General features: G+C 41.8%; 1 protein-coding gene across 4 annotated transcripts in view; it reads right to left on the bottom strand.

Moving 5' to 3' along the window:
* akap7 (A kinase (PRKA) anchor protein 7) overlaps window positions 1-23,044 on the bottom strand; it is a 142,375-nt gene that overhangs the window by 50,040 nt on the left and 69,291 nt on the right. The window contains exon 8 of one of the 4 annotated variants that reach the window (XM_080192441.1): window positions 19,587-19,684. The exons of the other annotated variants lie outside the window; for them this stretch is intronic. Coding sequence (XP_080048567.1) covers window positions 19,596-19,684 — 89 coding nt within the window. The 3' untranslated portion in view covers window positions 19,587-19,595. The remainder of the gene's footprint in view (window positions 1-19,586; window positions 19,685-23,044) is intronic. 4 annotated transcript variants of the gene reach the window in all.

Genomic DNA, 23,044 nt, shown 5'->3' on the forward strand with positions numbered 1-23,044 from the left:
ACGGGTAAGATCAACTATGACAGGGCAACATTGGAACCCTTTGAGATTCACAGGGTTGTTTTCTGGCATTGACACTCTTTGGCACATTCTTCTCTTTGCTATGGTCTATGCCTTCAGGTTATCTACAGTGGGGAGTCAACTTACAAAGCAGAATGGATGGAGAGCCAACGGCCTAAGATCCAAGACAAAAGTGTGCAAGTCTTCACCACAGAGTTCTTAACAATGACAACGCTGCAATACTATTGCACACTGAGGAGCACCTGCAGTGGCAAGTAGACATCCTCTTTCATGCTAGTGAAAAATTTGATTTCACTGTTAGAATCAGGAAGACAAATGTCATGGTCCAGGATGTTACCATTCTGTCATCCATCAGCATTGACAATGTGATATTAGAGATTGTTAACAATTTCACATATCTAGGCTTGCTAATCACCAACAGTATGTAACTTGATGCTGAAATCAACACATGCATTGCAAAACCTGCAACTGTTATATCCGAGCTGAATAAGAGTGTGTGGAACAACAGCAACCTGACTGAGAATGTGAAACTGCAAGTCTACCAAGCCTGTGTCCTGAGCACACTCCCCTATAGTGAGAGAACTAGACAACATATTCTGAACAATTCCCACATTCATCATCTCAGCATCACTTGATAGGACAAGGCCACTGACTCATAAGTCCTGAATGTGCTAATTGCATTATTATGTACTTATTGCGAAGCCAATGAAGTCTATGCTTCCAGATGGATGACAGCTGTATATACAAAAAACTTATTAAGTGAACTGACGTCGAGTCACAACCTTCTGGCTGTCCATACCTCCGCCTACACGAATGAGATAGGAAGATGGCAGATGTTGACACTGACAATGGTTGGACAATCGCTGACGGCTGTGACCATAGGTTGGCTATTTGGAATGACAATGAAAGATGCAAGCAGAAAAAAAAGAGTTCAGTTGGCCAAAAAGAGAGCCAGAGAAAACAGACACCAGCAAATTGGGCATCTTCTCAGCTGACTGTTTTCCTCTGCTCCAAGACATGACAGAGATGCCATGTCAGAGAGGAGCTCCTTTAATACAGACTTGGCCACCATGGCACAAACCATCATCTTACAGTACAGATAAGGGCTACGAAACCCGTGCTCTTCTTTGAGCCTGATTATGCCTCTTGTAAGCTAGCTGACCGAGCCTTATCTGACTTTATAGTGGCCATCAGTGACAGTGCAGCAGTTTAATAACATACGCAAGTACATTTCATTTGGCAGTTTCACAAATACCAGTTCTCATTATAGCTGCAGTGCATCTTGTCAACTGTTATCTTCAGTTTGAGAAAGGAAACCTGACTTTCAAGTCCTTGGTTTAAAGGCTCAGTAATCATGGGGAGAGGAAGGAGAGAAGATATCAGCTCTCCACTGCTTTCCTCTTTTATGCTCATATCTCTCGTTTGCATTTATCTCTGCATTATTAATTTGTCATGAGTTTGTTGCATTTTCTTTCTTTCTTTTGTGTTATTGCAGCAGGGGAGAGTTGTGGTGTGTTGTCCCCTCCCTATCCTGTATAATGTTTTCCTCCATATTTATTTTCATACACAAATGCTCCTTTGCCATTCCACGTCTTAATTGTTTTGAATCAATTTACTTTGATTGTTCACTCTTGTCCTCTTTGATTATACTCCTTATTCCGTTGTCTGCCTTCCTAATTTTACTTTCACAGAACCCCTTCTTCCACAATCACTGTGAAAAACTTATTGTCTTTACTAACACCAAAGTTGTTGGCGACGATTGCCTTTTCTTGAAGCCTCTGTACAAGAGTTCACTTGACCAGCTTGTTTACCCAGTGCCTCATTCTTCGTGCATCATCAACTCATTAGCCCTCCTCCATTACTTGTCCCCTATCAGTGCTGACCATTGTGCAACTGCACTCTCTGGCCACAGACATCACCTTCACCAATTTCCCAATGAAAGGGTGACACCGTGGTCAACATTGCTGCCTCACAGCGCTAGGGAGCCAGGTTCAATTCCCGGCTTGGGTCACAGTCTGTTTGGAGTTTACACATTCTCCCTATGTCTGTGTGGGGTACCTCTGGGTGCTCGATTTCCTCCCACAGTCCAAAAATGTGAAGGTTAGTTGGATTGGCCATGTTAAATTGTCCCTCAGTGTCAAGGAGATTAGTGGGGTAAATACATGGGGTTATGGGGATAGGGCCTGGGTGGGATTGTTGTCAGTGCAGGCTCAATGGGCTGAGGATTCTATGATAGCTGACTTTTTCCATTTTCGTTGTTACACCACCTTTCCTTTATTCTTCTTATTCCTTGTGTTCTGAAGCTTCACTTTAAAAGATTTCAAAGGGAGAGTATTTAGTGCATTTGTTTTGATCTGAGCTGTTTTATATTGATTGTGGTCTGTTTATTACCAGGCTGCTCATTGTTGCAGCTTCTCCTTCCCAGACCTAGACATGACGGCTCATGTGAATTTACTGCAAGAGACAGGGTTTGCGAACATGCGAGGGGATTCTGAAATGTCTGGAATTTTTTTTGTTTTCAAGAAACTGGAGTGAGTTCTTACATCTGCACCCTAACACAAGAGAAGCTGTCATCTTGCTTACTGCCGGAGAGACAAATATAGCCCTATAAAGTAAAATGTCAATCTTCCCTCCTCACTCAACTGCCCCTCTTTCAGCTCTAACTTTTGTGCCCAAGTGTTCATGCTTTTCACGTTCTATAACCCAAATTAAATGCCCAATTCATCAAATATTTCCTGTGTCTGAAATTTTTTTCCAAGACTGTTTTTGCACTGCTTACAGGGCAAAAGATAAAGTCAGTTATCTGAAGTCAGTCACCCTTCCCTGGCTTGATGCCTCTCCATCTGCGTCACTGGGCTGGATTTTACAGGGAGATGAATTATCTGTCCCCTGACCGAAAAGTCTGTCGGCAACACACAAACCAGGAACCTGGCTGCCTACCACAATAATATTCTGGTATTAGTTATTATTATAATAATCATTATTAATTATAATTCTTTTATATTATTGCTTGGGTCGAGTAGGACTTCTGCCACCGCCAGGGATAAAGTCTGCCACTGGCCAGCAGCTGTGTAGAAACAGCAGCAGCAAGAATCAGCAAGTAGTGGGCTACTGTTGGGATTACAGGCAGTCCACAAAGATGAAGGGGTGACGGATCCTAGTTTTCAGGTAGGTCAGGGATTTTGGTTGACCATGCTTGGCAGACTCCAGTGAGAGGGAATAAAAGGCTCTGGTTTTAGATGCTGGAGATGAGAGATAGGGGGAGGGATGGAAGACGGCTGGGGGGGGGGGGACTTGAGGGTGTGTCCCTGATTGGCACAGGGTCCCCAGAAGAGGTGTCCTCCCTTTCTATCCAACAATTGTCCAATCAATGAAAGCTGCCAGGTGCTTCTGCCTTCTCCAGCCTAAAGTAGCAGCAGAGGCAGGTTGAGGCTCTGAAGTGACCACTAATTGGACACTTATGGTCTCAACAGGCCTACAGGCATTGATGCATTGCCTGGCCACCATAATTTGGGAGACAGGTCAAGGAACATAGGAGCAGAAATAGGCCATTTGATCCCTTGAGCATGCTTCAACATTCCACTAGGTAATGATTGACCTTCTACCTCAACACCATCATCCTACACTATCCCCGTAACCCTTCATGTCACTGATATCTAGAAATTTATTGACCTCTACTTTGAATGTATTCAATGGCTGAGCTTCCTCTGGGGGAGAGACTTCCAAAGATTCACCATCCTTTGGCTGAAAAAAAACTCCTCACCTTGGTCCTAAATGGCCTAGCTCCTATAGTGACACTTTGTCTCCTCCTTCTAGATACTCTAGCAGGATTACATCCTTCTTCCATTTACCCTGTCAAGCCCTATAAAAATGTTATACGTCAATGAGTTCACTTCTTGTTCTTCTAAACTCCAAACAATGTAACATGCCCAGAAACCTATTTCATTCGCCAATTCCACAAAACAGAATAATAAGATGGTAAACATTTTCTTCTGTCTAATCATAGAATAGAACAGAATGTCTATTTATACAGAATGCACAATTATTAAGAGGTGGGATCTTTTAGAGGTTTTCATTGCTAATGCAGCAATACAGCTCTACTCTGCTGAGATTAAATAATGCACTATTGAGGTTTATAAACCAAAATCAATCAAAATCGATTTATGTTTGGGACCTTGTGATTTTCAGATCAAAGTCTTGCTTTTTAAGAGTTGATTCCTTGATTTATGAGTCAGGGAGATGACATGCCTGCAAATCTCATCTTTACTGGTTCTATGAAATTGTCATTTTAGTTTTCAAGGAGATAGACACTGAGTAAAAGGCCAGCAGCAAGGACAGTTTGGATGATGGAAATAGATTAGGCTCATCCAAGTCACTGAATCAAAGGATAGTTACAGCAGAAGAGGAGAGCATGCTGCCTTCCATGCCAGCCCACTGCCAAGAAACAGTTCAGCTGGTCCCACCTTCCCACCCTTTCCCTGCAGCCCTGTAAACTTTTCTGTTCAGGGAGTCATTAAATTTTCCTTTTGAAATCCACGACTGAATCTGCCTCCACCACACACTCAGACAAAGCACTCCAGATTGTAACCACTTGCTGCATAAAAAAGTTTATCCTCATTTCACCTTCCACTCTTGTGACAATTACTTTAATCAGTGTCCTATTAAAAGTGGATGCAATTAATTGTACTTCTCATTGTAGCCTGTTCGAAGTTTACACATTTATATATTTATCTCAGTCTCTTGAAAAGTGCTTTACAATCAATGAAATACTTCTGAAATGCTGTCACAGTTGCAATGTAGAAAACATGGCAGCCTATTTGTGCACACTGAACTCCCACAAACAGCAATAAATTAAATGACCAAATCATTTATTTTGAGAGTTAGATAAGCCATAAATGTTAGCCAGGATATCAGGCTACTTTCCTTCCCTTCTTCAATGCTGCTGTGGAATTTTTACATCCACCCAAAAGAACAGTTAAGTCTTACTTTTAATATTAGGTGCAAAAACCAGCACCTTCAACTGTGTAGCAATCCTTCCTTACTACACAGAAATGTCAGCCTAGATCATGAGCTCCTTTTAGTGGGGCACACCATGGCTATCAAAAACCTATCCAACACTTCACTGTCACCTTTAACTAGACGGTAGTCATGATGTGGAGATGCCGGTGTTGGACTGAGGTAAACACAGTAAGAAGTCTCACAACACCAGGTTAAAGTCCAACAGGTTTATTTGGTAGCAAACGCCACTAACTTTCAGGGCTTTGCCCCTTCATCAGGTGAGTGGGGAGTTCTAATTACAAACAGGGCATATAAAGGCACACACAGTTTACAGAATACTGATTAGAATGCAGGTCTTTACAGCTAATCAAGTCTTAAAGGTGCAGGCAATGAGAATGGAGCTAGCATTAAGCTTAGGTTAAAGAAGCGTGCATTGTCTCCAGACAACTGGGGAGGCCATGCAGATGTTACAACAACGGATGAATGAATACCGCTCGACAATCACCAGGCAAGACTGTTCTCTTCCTGTTGGTGAACACTTCAGCAGTCACAGGCATTCAGCCTCTGATCTTCGGATAAACGTTCTCCAAGGCGGCATTCATGACACAAGACAGTGCAGAGTTGCTGAGCAGAGATTGATAGCCAGGATCTGCACACAAGGATGGCCTCAGCCGGGATCTTGGATTCACGTCACTCCCATGACTTGACATTTGTAACCCCTATGACTTGCCTGGACTTGTAACACCTCACTTACTATCCTGTCGGGGGACAATACACATCTTTAATCTATGCTTAATGCTATTTCCACTCACATTGTCTGCACCTTTAAGACTTGATTAGCTGTAAAGACGTGCATTCTAATCAGTATTCTGTAAACTGAGTGTGTGCCTTTATATGCCCTGTTTGTGATCAGAACTCCCCATTTACCTGACAAAGGGGCAAAGCCCCAAAAGCTCGTGGCCTTTGCTACCAAATAAACCCGTTGGACTTTAACCTGGTGTTGTGAGACTTCTTACTATCTTTAACTAGAACCAGCAAGCTGGAGATGCTTATATGACGAGAACATTGTGACAACTCGCTACAAATTTTACATTGACATGCAAGAATTGTTTTTGACGTTCACCTCAAATTGGACACGCAGGGAGGAGAGTTCCCTTCTTCTTGGGACAATCAATGTCTCTGAAATAGCAGCCCACAGTATAATCCCGGAGCCATGTATTCTTCCCTAAGCTATGGAAATCCATCAGCATGATCGAACCTAATAACTATTTCATGCTGCAGACTATGAACCTTAATGACTATTGGCCTTGACATCCATCATCACGAAGTGCTTTGAAAGATTAGTCATGGCACGAATCAATTCCAGCCTCTCTGACTAACTAGATCCACTACAGTTTGCCTATCACCGCAACATGTCCATAGCAGATGCCATTTCCCTGGCCCTGCACTCAACCCTGGAACATCTAGATAACAAGGACACCTGTGTTAGACTCCTATTTATTGACTACAGCTCAGTCTTCAACACTATTATTCCCACAAAATTCCTCATCTCCAAACTCAGTGGCTTGGCGTCGGCACCTCTCTCTGCAACTGGATCCTGAACTTCCTAACTCACAGACCACAATTAGTAAGGGTAGGCAGCAACACATCTTCCACGATCATCCTCAACATCAGTGCCCCACAAGGTTGTGTTCTCAGCCCCCTACTATACTCCTTATACACCTATGACTGTGCGGCCAAATTCCCCTCCAATTCGATTTTCACGTTTGCTGATGACATCACCGCAGTGGGTCGGATCTCAAACAATGATAAGACAGAATACATGAAAGCAATAGAGAATCTGGTGAGCTGCTGCAGAAACAATAATCTCTCCCTCAATGTCAACAAAACGAAGGAGATTGTCATCAACTTCAGGAAGCGTAAAGGAGAACATGCCCCTGTCTATATCAACGGGGAAAAAGTAGAAAGGATCGAGAGCTTTAAGTTTTTAAGATCACCAACAACCTGTCCCGGTCCCCCCATGCCAATGTTATAGTTAAGAAAGCCCACCAAGACCTCTACTTTCTCAGAAGACTAAGGAAATTTGGCATGTCAGCTACGACTCGCACCACCTTTTACAGATGCACTGTAGAAAGCATTCTTTCTGGTTTATCACAGCTTGGTATGGCTCCTGCTCTGCCCAAGACTGCAAGGAACTATAAAAGGTCATGAACGTAGCCCAATCCATCATGCAAACCAGCCTCCCATCCATTGACTCTGTCTACACTTCTCGTTGCCTTGGACCCACGCACCCTGGACATTCTTTCTCCCACCTTCTTCCGTTGGAAAAAAGACATAAAAGTCTGACGTCACATACCAACCGACTCAAGAACAGCTTCTTCCCTGCTGCTCAGACTTTTGAATGGACTTACCATGCGTTAAGTTGATCTTCCTCTACACCCTGGCTATGACTGTAACACTACATTCTGCACTCTCTTGTTTCCTTCTCTACGATCGATATGTTTTGTCTTATAGCGTGCAACAAACAATACTTTTTACTGTATGTTAATACATGTGACAATAATAAATCAAATCAAAAAAAATCTTCTAAAGTCAGATAAATTACTGATCGATGACCTGTCCAGAACAGGCTCAAGATGTTTCCTTGGCTGATTTTGCTTAGATTTGTGCCTGCAGCTTGGATGGTGCGGGAGGTATAAATGTCAAGAGTTGTGTTGATTTTGACAGTCACTGTTGGAGCTCTTCTATTAGTTAGAGATGTAGGTCACTACACAGAAAGTAACATGGCTAATCAGGGCAAAATCACTGAAAGCTAATCTTTTCATATGGTGCCTTTTAGTCAGGCTATATCTCTGTGATCAGTGTTAATCATGGTTTGGGTCTCTGCCACCTTGGTGCTGCCTCAGTCTGCTTTGCCTCCTTCTGTTTGCCTCCTCCACCATCAAGACGACAATAATAAGGGTGAGATAAGTAAATCCATGCTGCTCAGTAGCATTGGGAATTTTAAAAAATGCTGTTGACCAAAGAGTCCATGACTGAAGTAAGCTGAAGAGCAGTTCAGCGATTCCCCAAAGCAAAATAACACTGTGAAACATGCATGCAGGCCTGAGAGATAAGTAAAGATTTTCCAGAAAGTGAAATCCTTGAAATGGACCAAGTCAGCTTACGATCCAGCAACACCGCATTTATCTATTAAAGTAACAACACAGAAACGATGCACAGAAAGGAATTTTTACATTGTACGCCAGATGCAAAAGACATATGCCGGTGAAATGTGCATATTAAAACAGTGAAGAGCACACGTGGCTGCATCTACCCATGCCAAAAACTTAACAAGGAAGAAGAATGGGCATAACATTCATGGAAACAAGAAATCCAAAAATCTGACCATTGAAAGCTTGTTGTACCAATACTATACTTCGATCCCATAATTCTGGCCCTGTCCTGCATACAGAATTGAATAAGGCAACAAGAATCAGCCTATTTGGTCAATTATGTCCTCTTTGAAATAACGCTGACAACTCCCTGTCCTTCGACACAGTGTGAATTGCTTGTCACCAAAACTTAAAAATATCATTATGAATCTTTGTTTACTTCCTTTCTTCTGCTAAAGAGCAATTTTGGCAGAAGATTGCTCTGCCGTCAGAGGTCAGTCTAGTGTTTAAGTCAATATATAAACACACACTGAAGTGAAAATGACTTATAAAACTTCTCAGGAAGAAAAGCTTCAAAAACTAACCAATAAAACACATTGTGCACTTTTCTCGGGTTTGTGGTTAACTGATTTCTTTTCCACACATCCCAGGCTCAGTCGCTTATCTCAAGGACCTTAAAGGAATTGTTTACTTTTACAGTGCCTCGGAGACTGGAGAGAATGCATCAATAGAAGGCCAACACTGCTGCTCACACACATGCCATACATTCACTCAACATAGAGTTGGCAGGAGGTACAAGGAAAACAGCAAAACCTTCAGAATTGAGGGGGTGGCGGCACGGTGGTAGTAGTTAGCACTGTTACCTCACAGTTCCAGGGACCCAGGTTTGATTCCAGCCTTGGGTGACTGTCTGTGTGAAGTTCTTCCTGAGTCTGCATGGTTTCCTCCCACAATCCAAAGATGTGCATTTTGGGTGGACTGGCCATGCTAAATTGCTCCTGAGTGTCCCAATTTGTGCAGGTTAGAGGGACTGGTGGGCTAAATACATGGGATTATGGGATAGAGCTAGGGTAAGATGCTCAGTTGGAGAGTTGGTGCAGACTTGTTGGGCCAAATGGCCTCCTTCTGCACTGTAGGGATTCTACGATTCTAAGACACAGGGAAAAGCCTCAGCTCAAGAAGGTAGTAACTTAGAGACGGAAGTACAAAGAAAATCATCCCAGAAATGAAAAGTGTCAACTATTTAGTTGAAAATAACAGATGATAAGCAAACTAAAGCAGTGCTTTTGGGCCATACACAAAACAACGCTGTATGAAGTATTAACAAAGCTGATCTGTTAGAAATCATAATGATTCTGTATGTATTGATGATGACACTGACAGGAAGCACATATCAAGGAATTGCAGGATCATAGCTGGTGTTTTTCCACCCAATTTTACTGGCTTCTCATTAACTGTGAAGTTTTCACCAAATAGTGGGTCTTGACGATAAAATATAGCACAAGAAGGAAGCAAGAATTTACATTTTATTACCAGGGTCCAGAAATCACATCAGTATCCTTTAATGCAAGTACAAACATTTCTCAATAAAATAAATCTTTATGTAAGATACTGGAGATTTTCCTAGATTTCAGTTATTGGATCGCAAATGCTTTATTAAGCTACTGGCTTTCTAGCAATATGGATGACAAGTGATTTGTTTCAGTACAACTCCCTACCCAGAGGGTGCTTTGATTGTGAAACTTTGTGTAGATGTGGCAAATAGTATTTAATAATTGAATAAAAATCACGAAGAAGACTGACAGGTTTGCAAATTGGGGGAGATGGAAGGGAGAAACCAATGCTCAGCCTCCCACCCAGACCTGTCAGAAAAGTTATAGGGGCTCAAGCAAGGCCCAGGGTAGCTCGCTCATGTCACAATTGACAACCTTAGTGCCTCTTCTTCCCCAGCCATAATTTTGACATTGGGAGGAGATCAAGAATGAGAGGATGGGGTGAAACCTGACAGCTTCTGCTGCCTAGCCCTCAGGGCACGAAAGGGGATGGATCAACTCCTCCATTGCTGGTACCCTTCCCTGATTGGAAGCCACCCACACCAAAACCAGGTGCCCCCTAAGCAGTCCCCTTTCTGACATGACGTTCCCCTGCCCCGTACCACAAGATTTCTGGGCCTACATTTGTTCTTGGTTCCCAACATTTAGAATTGGGCCTACTACTCCTGGCTGCCAGCCAATCAGATTAGCTAATAGCTCTCTGAGGTGTGACATCTGCCCAATTGAGGGGCAGAAGTTATGTCTCCAGCCAATTAATGCTCAAAGGCTACTGATATTCCCACCAAATTCTCAGTAGCATGGTGGGAAAAGGCACCATCCAAAAAATCCTGCAAGTAAAATGAAAGTGCACAGAACTTGGACATTCAGCCCACTGTGTCAGTGCAGAACACTGAATGCAAATATTCCATTGATCCCATGGCTTAGTAATTATTTACTCTTGAAAGTACCTATCCAAATTTATTTTAAGGTTACCTTCAAACCTGCTTAAATCATTTTTTCCGATGGTTCCCAGTGTTTCTGGACAAGCGCCCTAAAATTAAGAAGTTCCAAGAGGGACACCTGGGTACATCTTTGGGGTATCCCCAAATTCAACGTTGGGCAGCCGGAAGTTATTACTCAATACATCACAATACACTATGCCTGAAGCCATCTTCACTTACTTCAATTGGAGCTTCGCCCATTGAATCAATTCCCAAAAATATCTACGGAATCAGTGTGCCACAGCCATATTTGCAAATGTTTGATGGGTTAGAAGTTTAATGAGCAGCACATAGTCTAGTTCTTGCCAATGTCCAAGCATTCACAGTCACCTAGCTCCTAAACAAAATATCCCAGAGGGAGATTTTAACTTTACCCATCTGGCAGAAACCAGGTGACTGGGTGATTAGAGTGCTCATATACTGCAAATTTCAAACTTAGTTCAATTCCCTGGGTTTTGGAAAGGTCCCAGCAGATTGGAAAGCCGCAAATATAACACTGAAAAGGAGGGAGACAGAAAACAGACTAACAGGCCTATAGTTTCCTAATGTATCACTGGGAAAAAGGTTAGAATCATTTATTAATGAGGTTGAAGTAGGACATTTAGAAATTCACAACACAATCAGGCAGGATTAACATATGATTTCATTTCATGAAACTATATTAGATAAATTTATTGGCGTTCTTTGAGGATGTCACAGGCAAGATGCATAAATGAGAATCAGTAAGTGTACTGTACATTTGTATTTCCAAAAGGCTATCGATAATGTTCACTCGAAGACTCTGATAATACTATTAACTTTTAGGGATTTAAATCCTTAACCACTGAATAGTTTGAATTTCTGTTTGCCAATTAAGACAATTAAATAGTTAAAAGCTGGGCTGAAAACAGACACAGCAGCTGCTTGTGAGGAACTACTCTTGATGAACGAACTGATTTTAAAGAAGAACAACATATTAAGGTTTTAAGATTATTAACTTGATTGATTAACCATGGGTGGGATTCTCCCCAAAAAATTCAAAGTGTCAAATTCCTGAGTGGGATTGTCAAAATTAATCTCCACACTCTATGCACTGCAGACAGCATGAATGTGAATCTCATTAAAAAGCTGTGGACGGGGCCAATCCCACTGAAGAGTCACAGAGGTTTACAGCATGGAAACAGGCCCTTCAGCCCTACCTGTCCATGTCCCCCTTTTTTAAAGCCCCTAAGCAAGTCCCAATTGCCTGCATTTAGCCCATATCCCTCTATTCTCGTCTTACCTATATAACTGTCTAAATGCTTTTTAAAAGAAAAGAATTGTACCTGCCTCTACTACTACCTCTGGCAGCTTGTTCCAGACACTCACCATCCTCTGTGTGAAAAAATTGCCCCTCTGGACCCTTATGTATTTCTCCCTCTACATTTGGGAAAAGATATTTTCCCAAAATAATTATTTTTAAGACGCAGGTTGATGGGTTTTTGATAAGAGAGGGGATTAAAGGTTATGGGGAGAGGGCGGGAATGTGGAACTGAGCCACGACAGATCAGCCATGATCTTATTGAATGGCGGGGCAGGCTCGAAGGGCTAGATGGCCTACTCCTGCTCCTATTTCTTATGTTCTTATTTTGTTCTTATATTGACTATCTAGCTGATCTATGCCCCTCATTATTTTATAGACCTCTATAAGATCATCCCTCAGCTTCCTACACTCCAGAGAAAAAAATCCCAGTCTATCCAGCCTCTCCTTATAACTCAAACCATCAAGTCCTGGCAGCATAGTGTTGACCAGGCTACTATGCACATGCCAATCAGGTTGGCACATGCAAAGTAGCCCCACCCTGCTGGCCTCCCGCTCGTTGGCCAAGACAGCAATCCTGGATCACTGACTTGCAGAGCCCCAATCCTCCAGACCTGTCCTGGCCTGCCCCATTTCCAACGCCACCCCCCCCCCCACCCCAATCAATGGTCAACCCCGATTTCTGGCCTCCCTCCCTCTGTGACTGCCAAGAACAGTGTGGCAGTGGGACTCCCCACCTCCAATCTCTCTACTCCCCCTCCACCCCACCAAAGCCCTGTCCCTGTTAGCTTCACCCCCTCTGGCTCCACTGCCTTGACATTGCCCAATGCCCTGGGTAGACTCAAGGTGGCCCCTAAGGCATTGCCACTTTGTCACTACTTTTGTTAAGTTGGTGTAACATCTTGTTTAACACATTCTACTTAATTTTTAAGTAGTGCTTATTAGTTCCTTGTTCGGTCAGGCACAACTGAGGACCCCATTATCATGAATTAAGAATTCAGATTTTAGATACTTTACCTCAAAATGCCAACATCTTATACTGCACAAAGTAAAAGCTCATGGTGTTGAGAGTGATATATAAGCAAGTATAGAGGATCAGCTAACTAACAGGAAACAGAAAGTTGGGATAAATGGACCATTTTCATGCAGGAAAACTAACCAGTTATGTGCCACAGGGTTCAGTGCTGGGGCCTCAAGTATTTATGCTCTACATTAATGATTTACAGAGGGGAAATCTTGCTTGACAAATCAATTTGAATTCTTTGGGGTTGTAACATGTAGAATTGACCAAGGAGAACAGGTAGATGTGGTTTATTTGGACTTTCAAAAGGATTTCAACAAAGTCTCACATAAGAGACTGGCACGTAACATTAAAGCACATGGAGTTGGGAGTAGTGTACTGAGATGGATAGAAAACAAACAGCAGGAATAAACAAGTCTTTTTCCAAGTGGCAGGCAGTGGGGTACCACAGGGATCAGTGCTAAGACACCAGCTATTCAGAAGATATATTAATGACTTAGATGACAGAACCAACTGTAATACCTCCAAATTTGCAGATGTCACAAAGTTGGATGGGAGGATGAGCTGTGAGGAGGATGCAGAGAGTTTCAGTGTGATTTGGCCAGGTTGAGTGAATGGGCAAATGCATGGTAATTTCTGTATAATGTTGGATAAAACATAAATTAAAGCTGCATGGGGTTACAGGGATAGGCCCTGGGTGGGATTGTTGTTGGTGTGGGCTTAATGGGCCAAATGGCCTCCTTCTGCACTATATGGATTCTATGACTCTGATATGGGGGGAAAAGCAGAACAGATTACAGAGTTGGATGATCAGCCAAGATCATAATGAATGGTGCAGCAGACACGAAGGGCCAAATAGCCTACTCCTGTTTATTTTCCAGGTTTCATTTTGTTTTTTTCAACTCAATTATTTACTAAGTTCCAGTTAGTTCCAATGATGGGTCTACATCTGGAAAGCTGAGCTGTCTTGTTCCAATACATGTCAAGAACAGCATTTTCTGTTTCTTTTGCTTTATCTACTTGCATAAACATACAAGAATATCACAAATAAAATGATATTTATTCATTAAAACACAAGTATTTATTCTACAGGACATCCAAAAATATAAACTTTATACACTTCAATGCCATACAATAGCTAGATTGTTAACTGAGCAAGAAGTAGGATCATATAAGAATATCATCAATGTTTAGGTGATGATACTCCGAGTCAATGCATATTATTCAAACACTCTCTGTTCCACAAGCACTGAGTGAGTCTTCAGACAGAGTGTGGATGTTTGGTGAGAAGAGAAAGTTTGGGGAGGGAGGTACCCCATTGCTTTTCTAACTTTTTCATTCTGCTCTGCTACAGGGCAGGAAATGAGCTGTTGGTGAGTACCTGGTGAATATCCATGAGTGGGCATGGTCTCTTTTCCAAAGGTTTAAATTTACTTTACAAATCTGTGATAAGATTAATAAATAACTGAAATACATAAATAATTGAACAAAATAATTAAGACAGGACATGTGACATGTCAAGGCTGCAGCATGTAGGAGCTCATGGATACCAGTGTTAGCCAGGGCAAGGACGTCTGCAGTAAAGTGCGGCTTGAGAAGCTTCAGCTCAGAGTCATTGAGCTGAGAACAGCAATACATCCCGGAGGGAGAGAGTTACTTGGATGCTTTGTTTCAGGAGGCAGCCTTACCCCTTAGGATAGAATCTTCCGTTTGGAAAGTGACCAGAAACAGAAGCGTGTGACTGCAGCTGAAGTAATAAGGGAACCCAGAGGGCAAGATGTCAGTCTCTGTAATTGTCCAACATGTTTGGATGAATGAGAATGGGGCTGTAGAATGGATAAGCTAACTGAAAATGGTACTGTGGTCCAGGAAGCTATTCAAGTGGGAGGGGAGCACATAAGAAGATAGTGGTGATAGATGATAATATAGCAAGGGTGATTGACATGGCTCTTTGGCTCAAGGATCAAGAGCCCAGATGGCAGTGTTGTCTGCCCGGTACCAGGGTTCGGGATAACACCGGTGTCCTGCAAGGCTGTGTCCTCAGCCCTTACTATACTCCTTATACACCGATTACGCGTGGCCAAATTCCCCTCCAACTCGATTTTTAAGTTTGCTGATGACACCACCGTAGTTAGTTGGATCTCAAACAATGATAAAATGGACTACAGGAAAGAGATAGAGAATTTGGTGAACTGGTGCGATGACAATAATCTCTTCTTCAACATCAACAAAATGAAGAAGATAGTCATCGAGTTTAGGGAACGAAGTGGTGGACATGCCCTGTCTACATCAACGGCGATGAAGTAGAAAGTGTTGAGAGCTTCAGGTTTCTAGGTGTCCACTTTTCACTGTATACTAATACATGTGACAATAATAAATCAAATCAAATCAAATTAAATCTGAGCTGGAGAGGAACTTGCAATGGGTTGGAGAGTTTCCCATTATTGCAGCCCAGTTGGTACGAACGTCATAGGTAGAAAGGAAAGAGATTCTGCATGAGAGTTTGAGAAGCTAGGCACTAAAGTATACAGAGCTGCATGCAAACTGGCATAGAATATCCTAATTTCAGGGATGAATACATGTCAAAGGCTGGTGTGGGAGCAGTGGGTTTTGGTTCGTGAGGCACTGACACCTGAAGAAGGAACAACACTTCAAAAACTTGTGCTACCAAATAAACCTGTTGGACTTTAACCTAATGTTGTGAGACTTCTTACTGAGCTGACCCCAGTCCACTGCCAGCATCTCCACATAGCGAGCATAACATGGTAGAATTTAGCATTTAGTTTGAGAGTAACTTGGGTCACAAACAACTGTACTAAACTTAAATAAGGGCAGAGCTGGATGGAGTGCACTGGAAAAGGAGTTTAAGCAGAAAACATGACTGAACAGTAATGGCAGGTGTTTATGAAAACAGTTCATGATTCACAACAAAGATGTATCCCAGTGAGGCAAAAGGATTCTGGGAAGGAGATAAATCAACCATGATTAACCAATTAAGTTAAGGATAGTTTTAAACTGAAAGGAAAGACATACAGGGTAGGATTTTCTAAACCTCTGCAGCATGTTTCATGGTGGCAGAGGTGCCATGGAAACTTACTAGGAAGAGAGAACCCAAAGTGAACATAAACCTTTTAGAGAACGAGACTGGAAAAATAATGGGGAACCAAGAAATGACAGAGGGTTAAATAAATACTTGGCGTCAGTCTTCATGGTGGAAAACACTAATGACATTCCAAAAATACTAAATAATCATGAGTGTGAAGGAGCAGGAGGGAATAAACATGAAAATTATCACTGGAGAAAAGGGAAACTAATGGGGCTAAAGGCTGATAAGTCTCTCAAATCTGATGGTTGCATTCCAGAATATTAAAGGAATTAGCTACAGAGATATTGGATGCACTGGTAGTAATCTTCTAAGAATCCTTAAATTCTGAAAGAGTCCCAGAGGATTGGAAAATTGCCAACGTAACATCCTTATTCAAAATGGGAGGAAGACAACATATAGATAACTATAAGACAGTTAGCATAACTTCTATCATTGGGAAAATGCTAGGACGTAATAGCAGAGCATTTAGAAATGCATAATATAATCAAGAAGAGTCAGCCTGGCTTCATTTGAGATGACAAGGAGGATATATATAGGGGAACCAGTAGCTGCATGGATTTCCAAACAGCTTTTAATAAGGTATTGCACAAAAGGATACTTAATAACTTAAGAGCCCTTGGTATTGTGGATGGTATATTAGAATGGATAGAGAATTAGCTAACTGACAGGAGACAAAATTAGGATTTTTAAAATTAATTCATCGGACATGGGTGTAACTGGCTGGCCAGCATTTATTGCCCATCCCTAGTTATCCTTGGAGACAATTGAGAGTCAACCACATTGCTGTGGCTCCAGAATTACAAATAGGCCAGACCAAGTAAGCACAGCAGATTTCCTTTCCTAAAGGACATTCGTGAACTAGATGAGTTTTTCCAAGAATCAACAACGGTTTCATGGTTATCAGTGGATTCTTAATTCCAGATATTTTTTATTGAATTCAAATTCCACCATCTGCCATGGCAGGATTCGAACCGGATTAATAGTCTAGCGATAATGCCACTAGGCCACTGCATTTTCAGGATGATAACCTGCAACTAGTGGAGTGCTTTAAGGTCCAATGCTGGGGCCACAATTATTTACAATATATTTTAATAACTTGAATAGGGAAGTGAATGTATTATTGCCAAGTGTGACACAAAAATAGGTGGGAGCCAAGTGACGAGGATGACACAAAGGGCAGGATTTTCCCACTGTGTTCGCCTCAAGACCAGAAAATCCCACCCGAGATCAATGGAGCTTTGCATGGTCTCGACCTGCCTGCCATGACATCCATAGCAGGCTGGAAGGGAAGAGTCTGTACTAAGAGTCTTTACAGGGTATATACAGATTGGTATGTAATGTAGGAAAACATGAAGTTATGCACTTTGGTAGGAAGAATAAAGAGGCTGAATATTATTTAAATGGAAAAAGACTGCAGTAAAGAGGGATTTGGGGATCTTCGTGAATAAACCACAAGAAGCTAGCACACAAGTTCAACAGGTAACAGAGAATGCAAATTAAATGTTGGCTTTTATTTCAAAAGGAATAAATTATAAAAATAGGGAAGTCTTTCTAAAACTATACATGGCACTATTTAGACCAAACCTGGAATACTGAACAGTTTTGGTCCCTTTATCTAAGGAAAGGTATATTGGCATTGGAGGCAGTCTAGGTAAACTAGGATGATCCTGGCAATGAAGGGAATCAAGGGTTATGGTGATAAGGTGGGGAAAGTAGGACTGAGGATCATCAGATCAGTCATGATTACTCTGAATGGCAGAGCAGACTAGGCTAAATGGCCTAATTTGGCCTAGAGCTGTGGAAAGTCTTGATCATATGAATTCAACATGGGGAAAGAGGTGGACTGAAAATAATCTTAAAATTGAGGCACCCCCAATAACTCATTCCCAAATTAATTGAAGTGAACTCTGCATAAAGTCAGATCCTTGCTTTATTGTCTGCTGATGCTCCATCCGGAGTCATGTTCTTAGCAGTTTTTGCCTCCTTCACGCTAAAGTTGCCTCCCATTCTCAGGGGCGGTTGACAAGACAGGTTTTGCATCAACCTCCGCCAAAATGAGAATCAAACCTATGCAGCTGGCAATATATTGACCCACAGGTTAGTCATCTAGCCAACTGAGCTAATTAGCCGTTACATTTCTAGTTTCAAATGCAGTTTGAGAAGCTCTGAAAGCAGAACCAGAGGTCATCCATTCAAGGTGAATAGCAAAAGAAGCAAAGGTGACATGAGGAGAAACCTTTTCAGTTAGGTTCTGGAATGAAGTGAGTATGGTGAAGCAGATTCAATCATGGTTTTCAAAAGGGAGTTGAATACTTATCTGTAATTGCAGGGCTACAGGAAAAGGGCAGGGAAGTGGGATTACTCGAGTTTCTCTTGCAGGGAGCGTATCTGAACTTGAAGAGCTGAATAGCTTTTTTCTGTGCCATAACCATTCTCTGACAGGTCCTCAATGGAAGATAACATATTTCAAACTAAAACAGTCAATAGCCTGACTCAGGCACTCTGGCTACCCTGTGATAGGACCAGAAGATGACTACCGCAATCACAGCATGTTAAGGATTGAGTTATTACTCAATTCTTATCATTCAATATTGCTCCCTACATGTTTCTTTCAGCAGCAAATTAGAAATTTGAGTTTAATTAAAACCGTCTGGCTTTTAATTACCTAGTGAGAAAACATGAACTTGGAATAATTATGTATCTATAGCATATTAAAACTCTTAAGAGAGACTGCATGCTCCATTTCTAGGTGCTGCTATACTCATCTTTTCCACACGAATTATTCATTCTAAAACAAAATTCCTTTCTTCAGAAACCAAATTCAATTTTTTAAACAAAGCAAATATTTTGCAATGAACAGCACAATTAAATTTATCCATGGAATTATCTTTTAACGTTTTCAGTGAAGTTTTTATTCAGATTTATGCTTAACATTTTTGCCCAGAGCTGAGAATCAGTTTGTTGAAAGCAAATTTTATAGTCCAAACATCTGCCAGGTAATATCAGTAACATATTTTTCCAGTTTAAACTAATTGAAGAAAATTCAAAGAACAAGTTTAAAATAAAAGCCTGCACTTAATGCTCTGTCCTCTTTGAAATTTCAGAAAGCATTTTAAGGTGAGTTGGAAAGAAAGAGATGAGAGGAATCAAAAATCTGCAAGGGAGTGCTTTTCAACATAAATGTCCCTTCACTTTCATTGCTGGATTCACAAAAAGAATAAACAATTAGTGCTATTTGGGTAACAAATTGCAGCATAACAGTGACTATCCAAGGAGGAAAGTGCATTGGAAAGAACTGCTAAAAATGAACAATATAAAAGGTCTTGAAATAAGAAGGCCAGCAGGCAAAGATCGTGATACATGGTAGTTCATCAATAACATATGTACAAATAGGTTTGAGGTTCTGAGAAGGGATTTCAAGGAGATAAAATCTAGATTAAGGAGCAGAACCTTCAGGTTATTAATCTCTGAATTACCCAAGAGTATCAGCGGACCAAACTGGCACAGAAAGATGAAGACTTAACAGGTGGCTGGAAGGATGGTGGAGAAGCAACAATTTCAGATTCCTGGAACTCTGGGAAGACATAAAAACACAAAAAATAGGACCAGGAGGAGGCAATTTGGCCCTTTGACCCTACTCTGCCATTTATTACAACCATGGCTGATGAAATTTCATACTGAGCAACAATTGGGAAACTAATTCCAATTCGAGCCAAATTGTCAGCAGCATTATGGTGTAGATTATTTCCACTAAAATTTGAGCTTAGGCTGCCTGAATTCACTCTGTATAAAATCTTTACCACTGGCTTAAAGGATAATACCATCTCAATCCTTTCAAATCCTTTGAACTCAATTTCCAGAGGTGAATGGATAACATTCTAACTCATTGCTTCACATTCTTCTATCCACTGGAGAATTTTCAGTTAACTTGGAAGAATGTATTTGTTTCAGAAGATGCTATGTCCCAAATTACACTTTAAAACAAAACAGCTAAACTTTTCCATCCAGTTACCTATTGGGTTTACAATTGGCAAGTCCAGACCAGTCATGGCTGGAAAGACTAAAACTGATCCACATTTGGAACAAATTGCTGCAGTGGAAAATTAATATATTGTACCCATGCCCAAAGGAGCAAGTCGAGGGAATAACTAGAGTGAAGAGTTAAAACGAATGCATGCCAAGTGATGCAGTTAAAACAATCTGGATGGAAATATAAAATGCAAGCATATCATGTGTGTACAAATGGATGCACACATTGACAAAGCTCTGACAGCATAAACTTAATCTTAACTATGAAGTGAACAAAAATGTTGGTGTCTTACTAACGTTATACCAGTAGATGGAGTCAACAGTCTTTTGATTGCCACTCAATGAGAGCCCTGCAGGGCAATTAAACTTTGTTGAGCTACAGTGAAGCTTTTTGCGGGACCCTGCCAGGGTTGGATAGAGTTGAGGGAGAAACCAAAATAAATCAAAGAATCGTGGTTAGATTCTGTGAAGTTTAGATTTTCAAACCAGGGTTGCCAACTTCAGCTGAATTGTACTTCTCAGACTCCAGCTTCCAACTGCAGTAGCACCACCACCACTGCCGATGGTAATCTGCGTGACAATCAGTTAATAATGGCAACTAAAATAGCCACAATGTGCTACACTTCAAAAAAAGTCTTGACTCTTTGCATGGTCTTACTAGTTAAAGCCTCAAAGCTTCAGTGCACACTGAGCACGTAGCAACCCTATTTTTTTTTAAATTTATTCTTCTCATGGGGTGTCTCGTCTCTGGCTCAGCCAGCATTTATTGCCCATCCCTAATCGCCCTTGAGTGGGCAGTTAAAATTCAACCACATTGCTGTGGACTCGGAGTCACACGTCAGACAGACCAGGTAAGGACAACAGATTTCCTTTCCTAAAGGACATTATAAACCAGATGGGTTTTTACAACAATGGTTACATAGTCATTATTAAATTTCAGATTTTTATTGAATTTCACCATCTGCTGACATGGGATTCGAACCTGGATCCCCAGAGCAGTATTCTGGGTTTCTGGATGACTAGTCCAATGGCAATACCACTACCCCTCTTCCATTCCTAAATGGGCTACATATGACTTCAAACCTGTGCTATGTGGTCAATGTTTAATATTGTCAAGGCAACTAAAAACAGGTAAAGCTGTTAGCATCATCAACACAAACTAAACAAATCTTGCATTTGGCAATTTCCCTTTTTCAAATTTCTCCACTTGTTTTTTTCACCTCTGTTGAAAGTATTGACTTTGGATCAGACTTGCTCCATGCAAAATGGTAGCCCGAATGACCTCTGTTTATACATGAACCTAGCCAGTGAGCGTTAGCTGACAACTAAATCGTACAGGAAACCCCAGCTCAGTTATCACTCTAACTTAGAAATGATAAGACCAGTTTTAGCACCCTAACCACACTCCAGCTGACTTTGCAAAGATCAGGAGTCCTGCTTGGGTTTTTCTGGTTTAGGAGTTTCCCATGCCTTCAGCCTCAGAATTATTTAACCAGGTTCCAGAAGTGAAAGATCAGTGGCCCGAATCCAGTGGTAAGCAAGAGTCAGCGGTTTCCAGGCCTGTCGGTCCAACTTGTCCCTGCCGCCCCTTTTTTTAACCCCTAAGCTAGTTCCAATGGCCCGTGTTTGGCCCCTATCCCTCTATATCCATCCTATCCATGCTCCTCTGGACACTTCCACATCTCTCTCCTCTCACCTTAAACCTGTGCCCTCTAGTTTTAGACTTCCCTCTTTTGGGAAAATAAGTAGAGTCTGGGGTTTAACTGTCCCTTTATAACAGCTCCTCCACAAACCACTTTCTAGTAGCAGTGGACTGCACCTATGCAAATCTTCCTGGAAACAGCCACTCAGTGTCACCATTCTGCTGCCCTGACTTGGCATGGTGGTACAATGGTTAGCACTGCTACCTCACAGCGCCAGGGACCGGGGCTCAATTCCAGCCTTTGGTTCGCGTGTAGAGTTTGCACATTCTCCCTGTGTCTGTGTAGGTTTCCTCCCACAGTCCAAAGATGTGTAGGTTAGATGGATTAGCCATAAGAAATGCATGCAGTTACAGCAATAAGGCGGGGGAGAGGGCCTGGGTAAGATACTCTTGTCAGAGGGTCCTTGCAAGCTCGATGGGTCGAATGGTTTCTTCTGCACTGGAGGGATTCTATGAAGAGCTGAGTGGCAGGAAGGGTGAAGGGCATTGGGCAGCAGGAGGTCACTCCTGAACAAGAGGCCAAAGGTTTCCTTGTGGGATTCAAAGGAGTACTCTTGCCCCTCGTGACTCACATGGAAACTAAAACATCTTAAAAAAACTTTCCTGCTCCTGTGGTCCTCAGCTTCTCCAATTAAACTGCAGTTGACCCCTGTGATGTAATCAAACCTAATCTGCATATTTATCCTCTGCTGAAGTTACACAGCAGGAGCTTGAGGAAACCCTGCAGAAATGTCATCCCATTAAAAAGTAGAAATTCTGATTCTGTTCTGCTCAGGAACTTTTCATTTATTCACTTTCTGCTGCTGCTGAAAACGTCATCCATAACTTTTATCACCTTCACACACTTTTACTGAAGTGCTCACCTGAACAGATTTACATCCTTCTCATACTTAAACCCATCCAAAAATCTGCTGTTTGTATCTTATCCAACACCAAGTCCCAGGTGGCAAAAACCCCTGGCCTTCATAGCATCCTATGGTGCAGAAGGAGGCCATTCAGCCTATCGAATTTGCACCAATCACAATCCCACCCAGTCCTTATCCCTGTAGCCCCATGAATTTACCCTAACTAGTCCCTCAGTGCGAAGGGGCAATTTAGCATGGCTAATCCACCTAACCTGCACATCTTTGGGTATGGGAGGAAGCCAGGGCACCTGGAGGAAACCCATGCAAATATGGAGGGAATGTGCAAACTTCACACAGA

This window comes from Carcharhinus amblyrhynchos, chromosome 7, assembly GCF_965287045.1.
Source record: "Carcharhinus amblyrhynchos chromosome 7, sCarAmb.v2.hapA, whole genome shotgun sequence".
Taxonomy (NCBI): domain Eukaryota; kingdom Metazoa; phylum Chordata; class Chondrichthyes; order Carcharhiniformes; family Carcharhinidae; genus Carcharhinus; species Carcharhinus amblyrhynchos.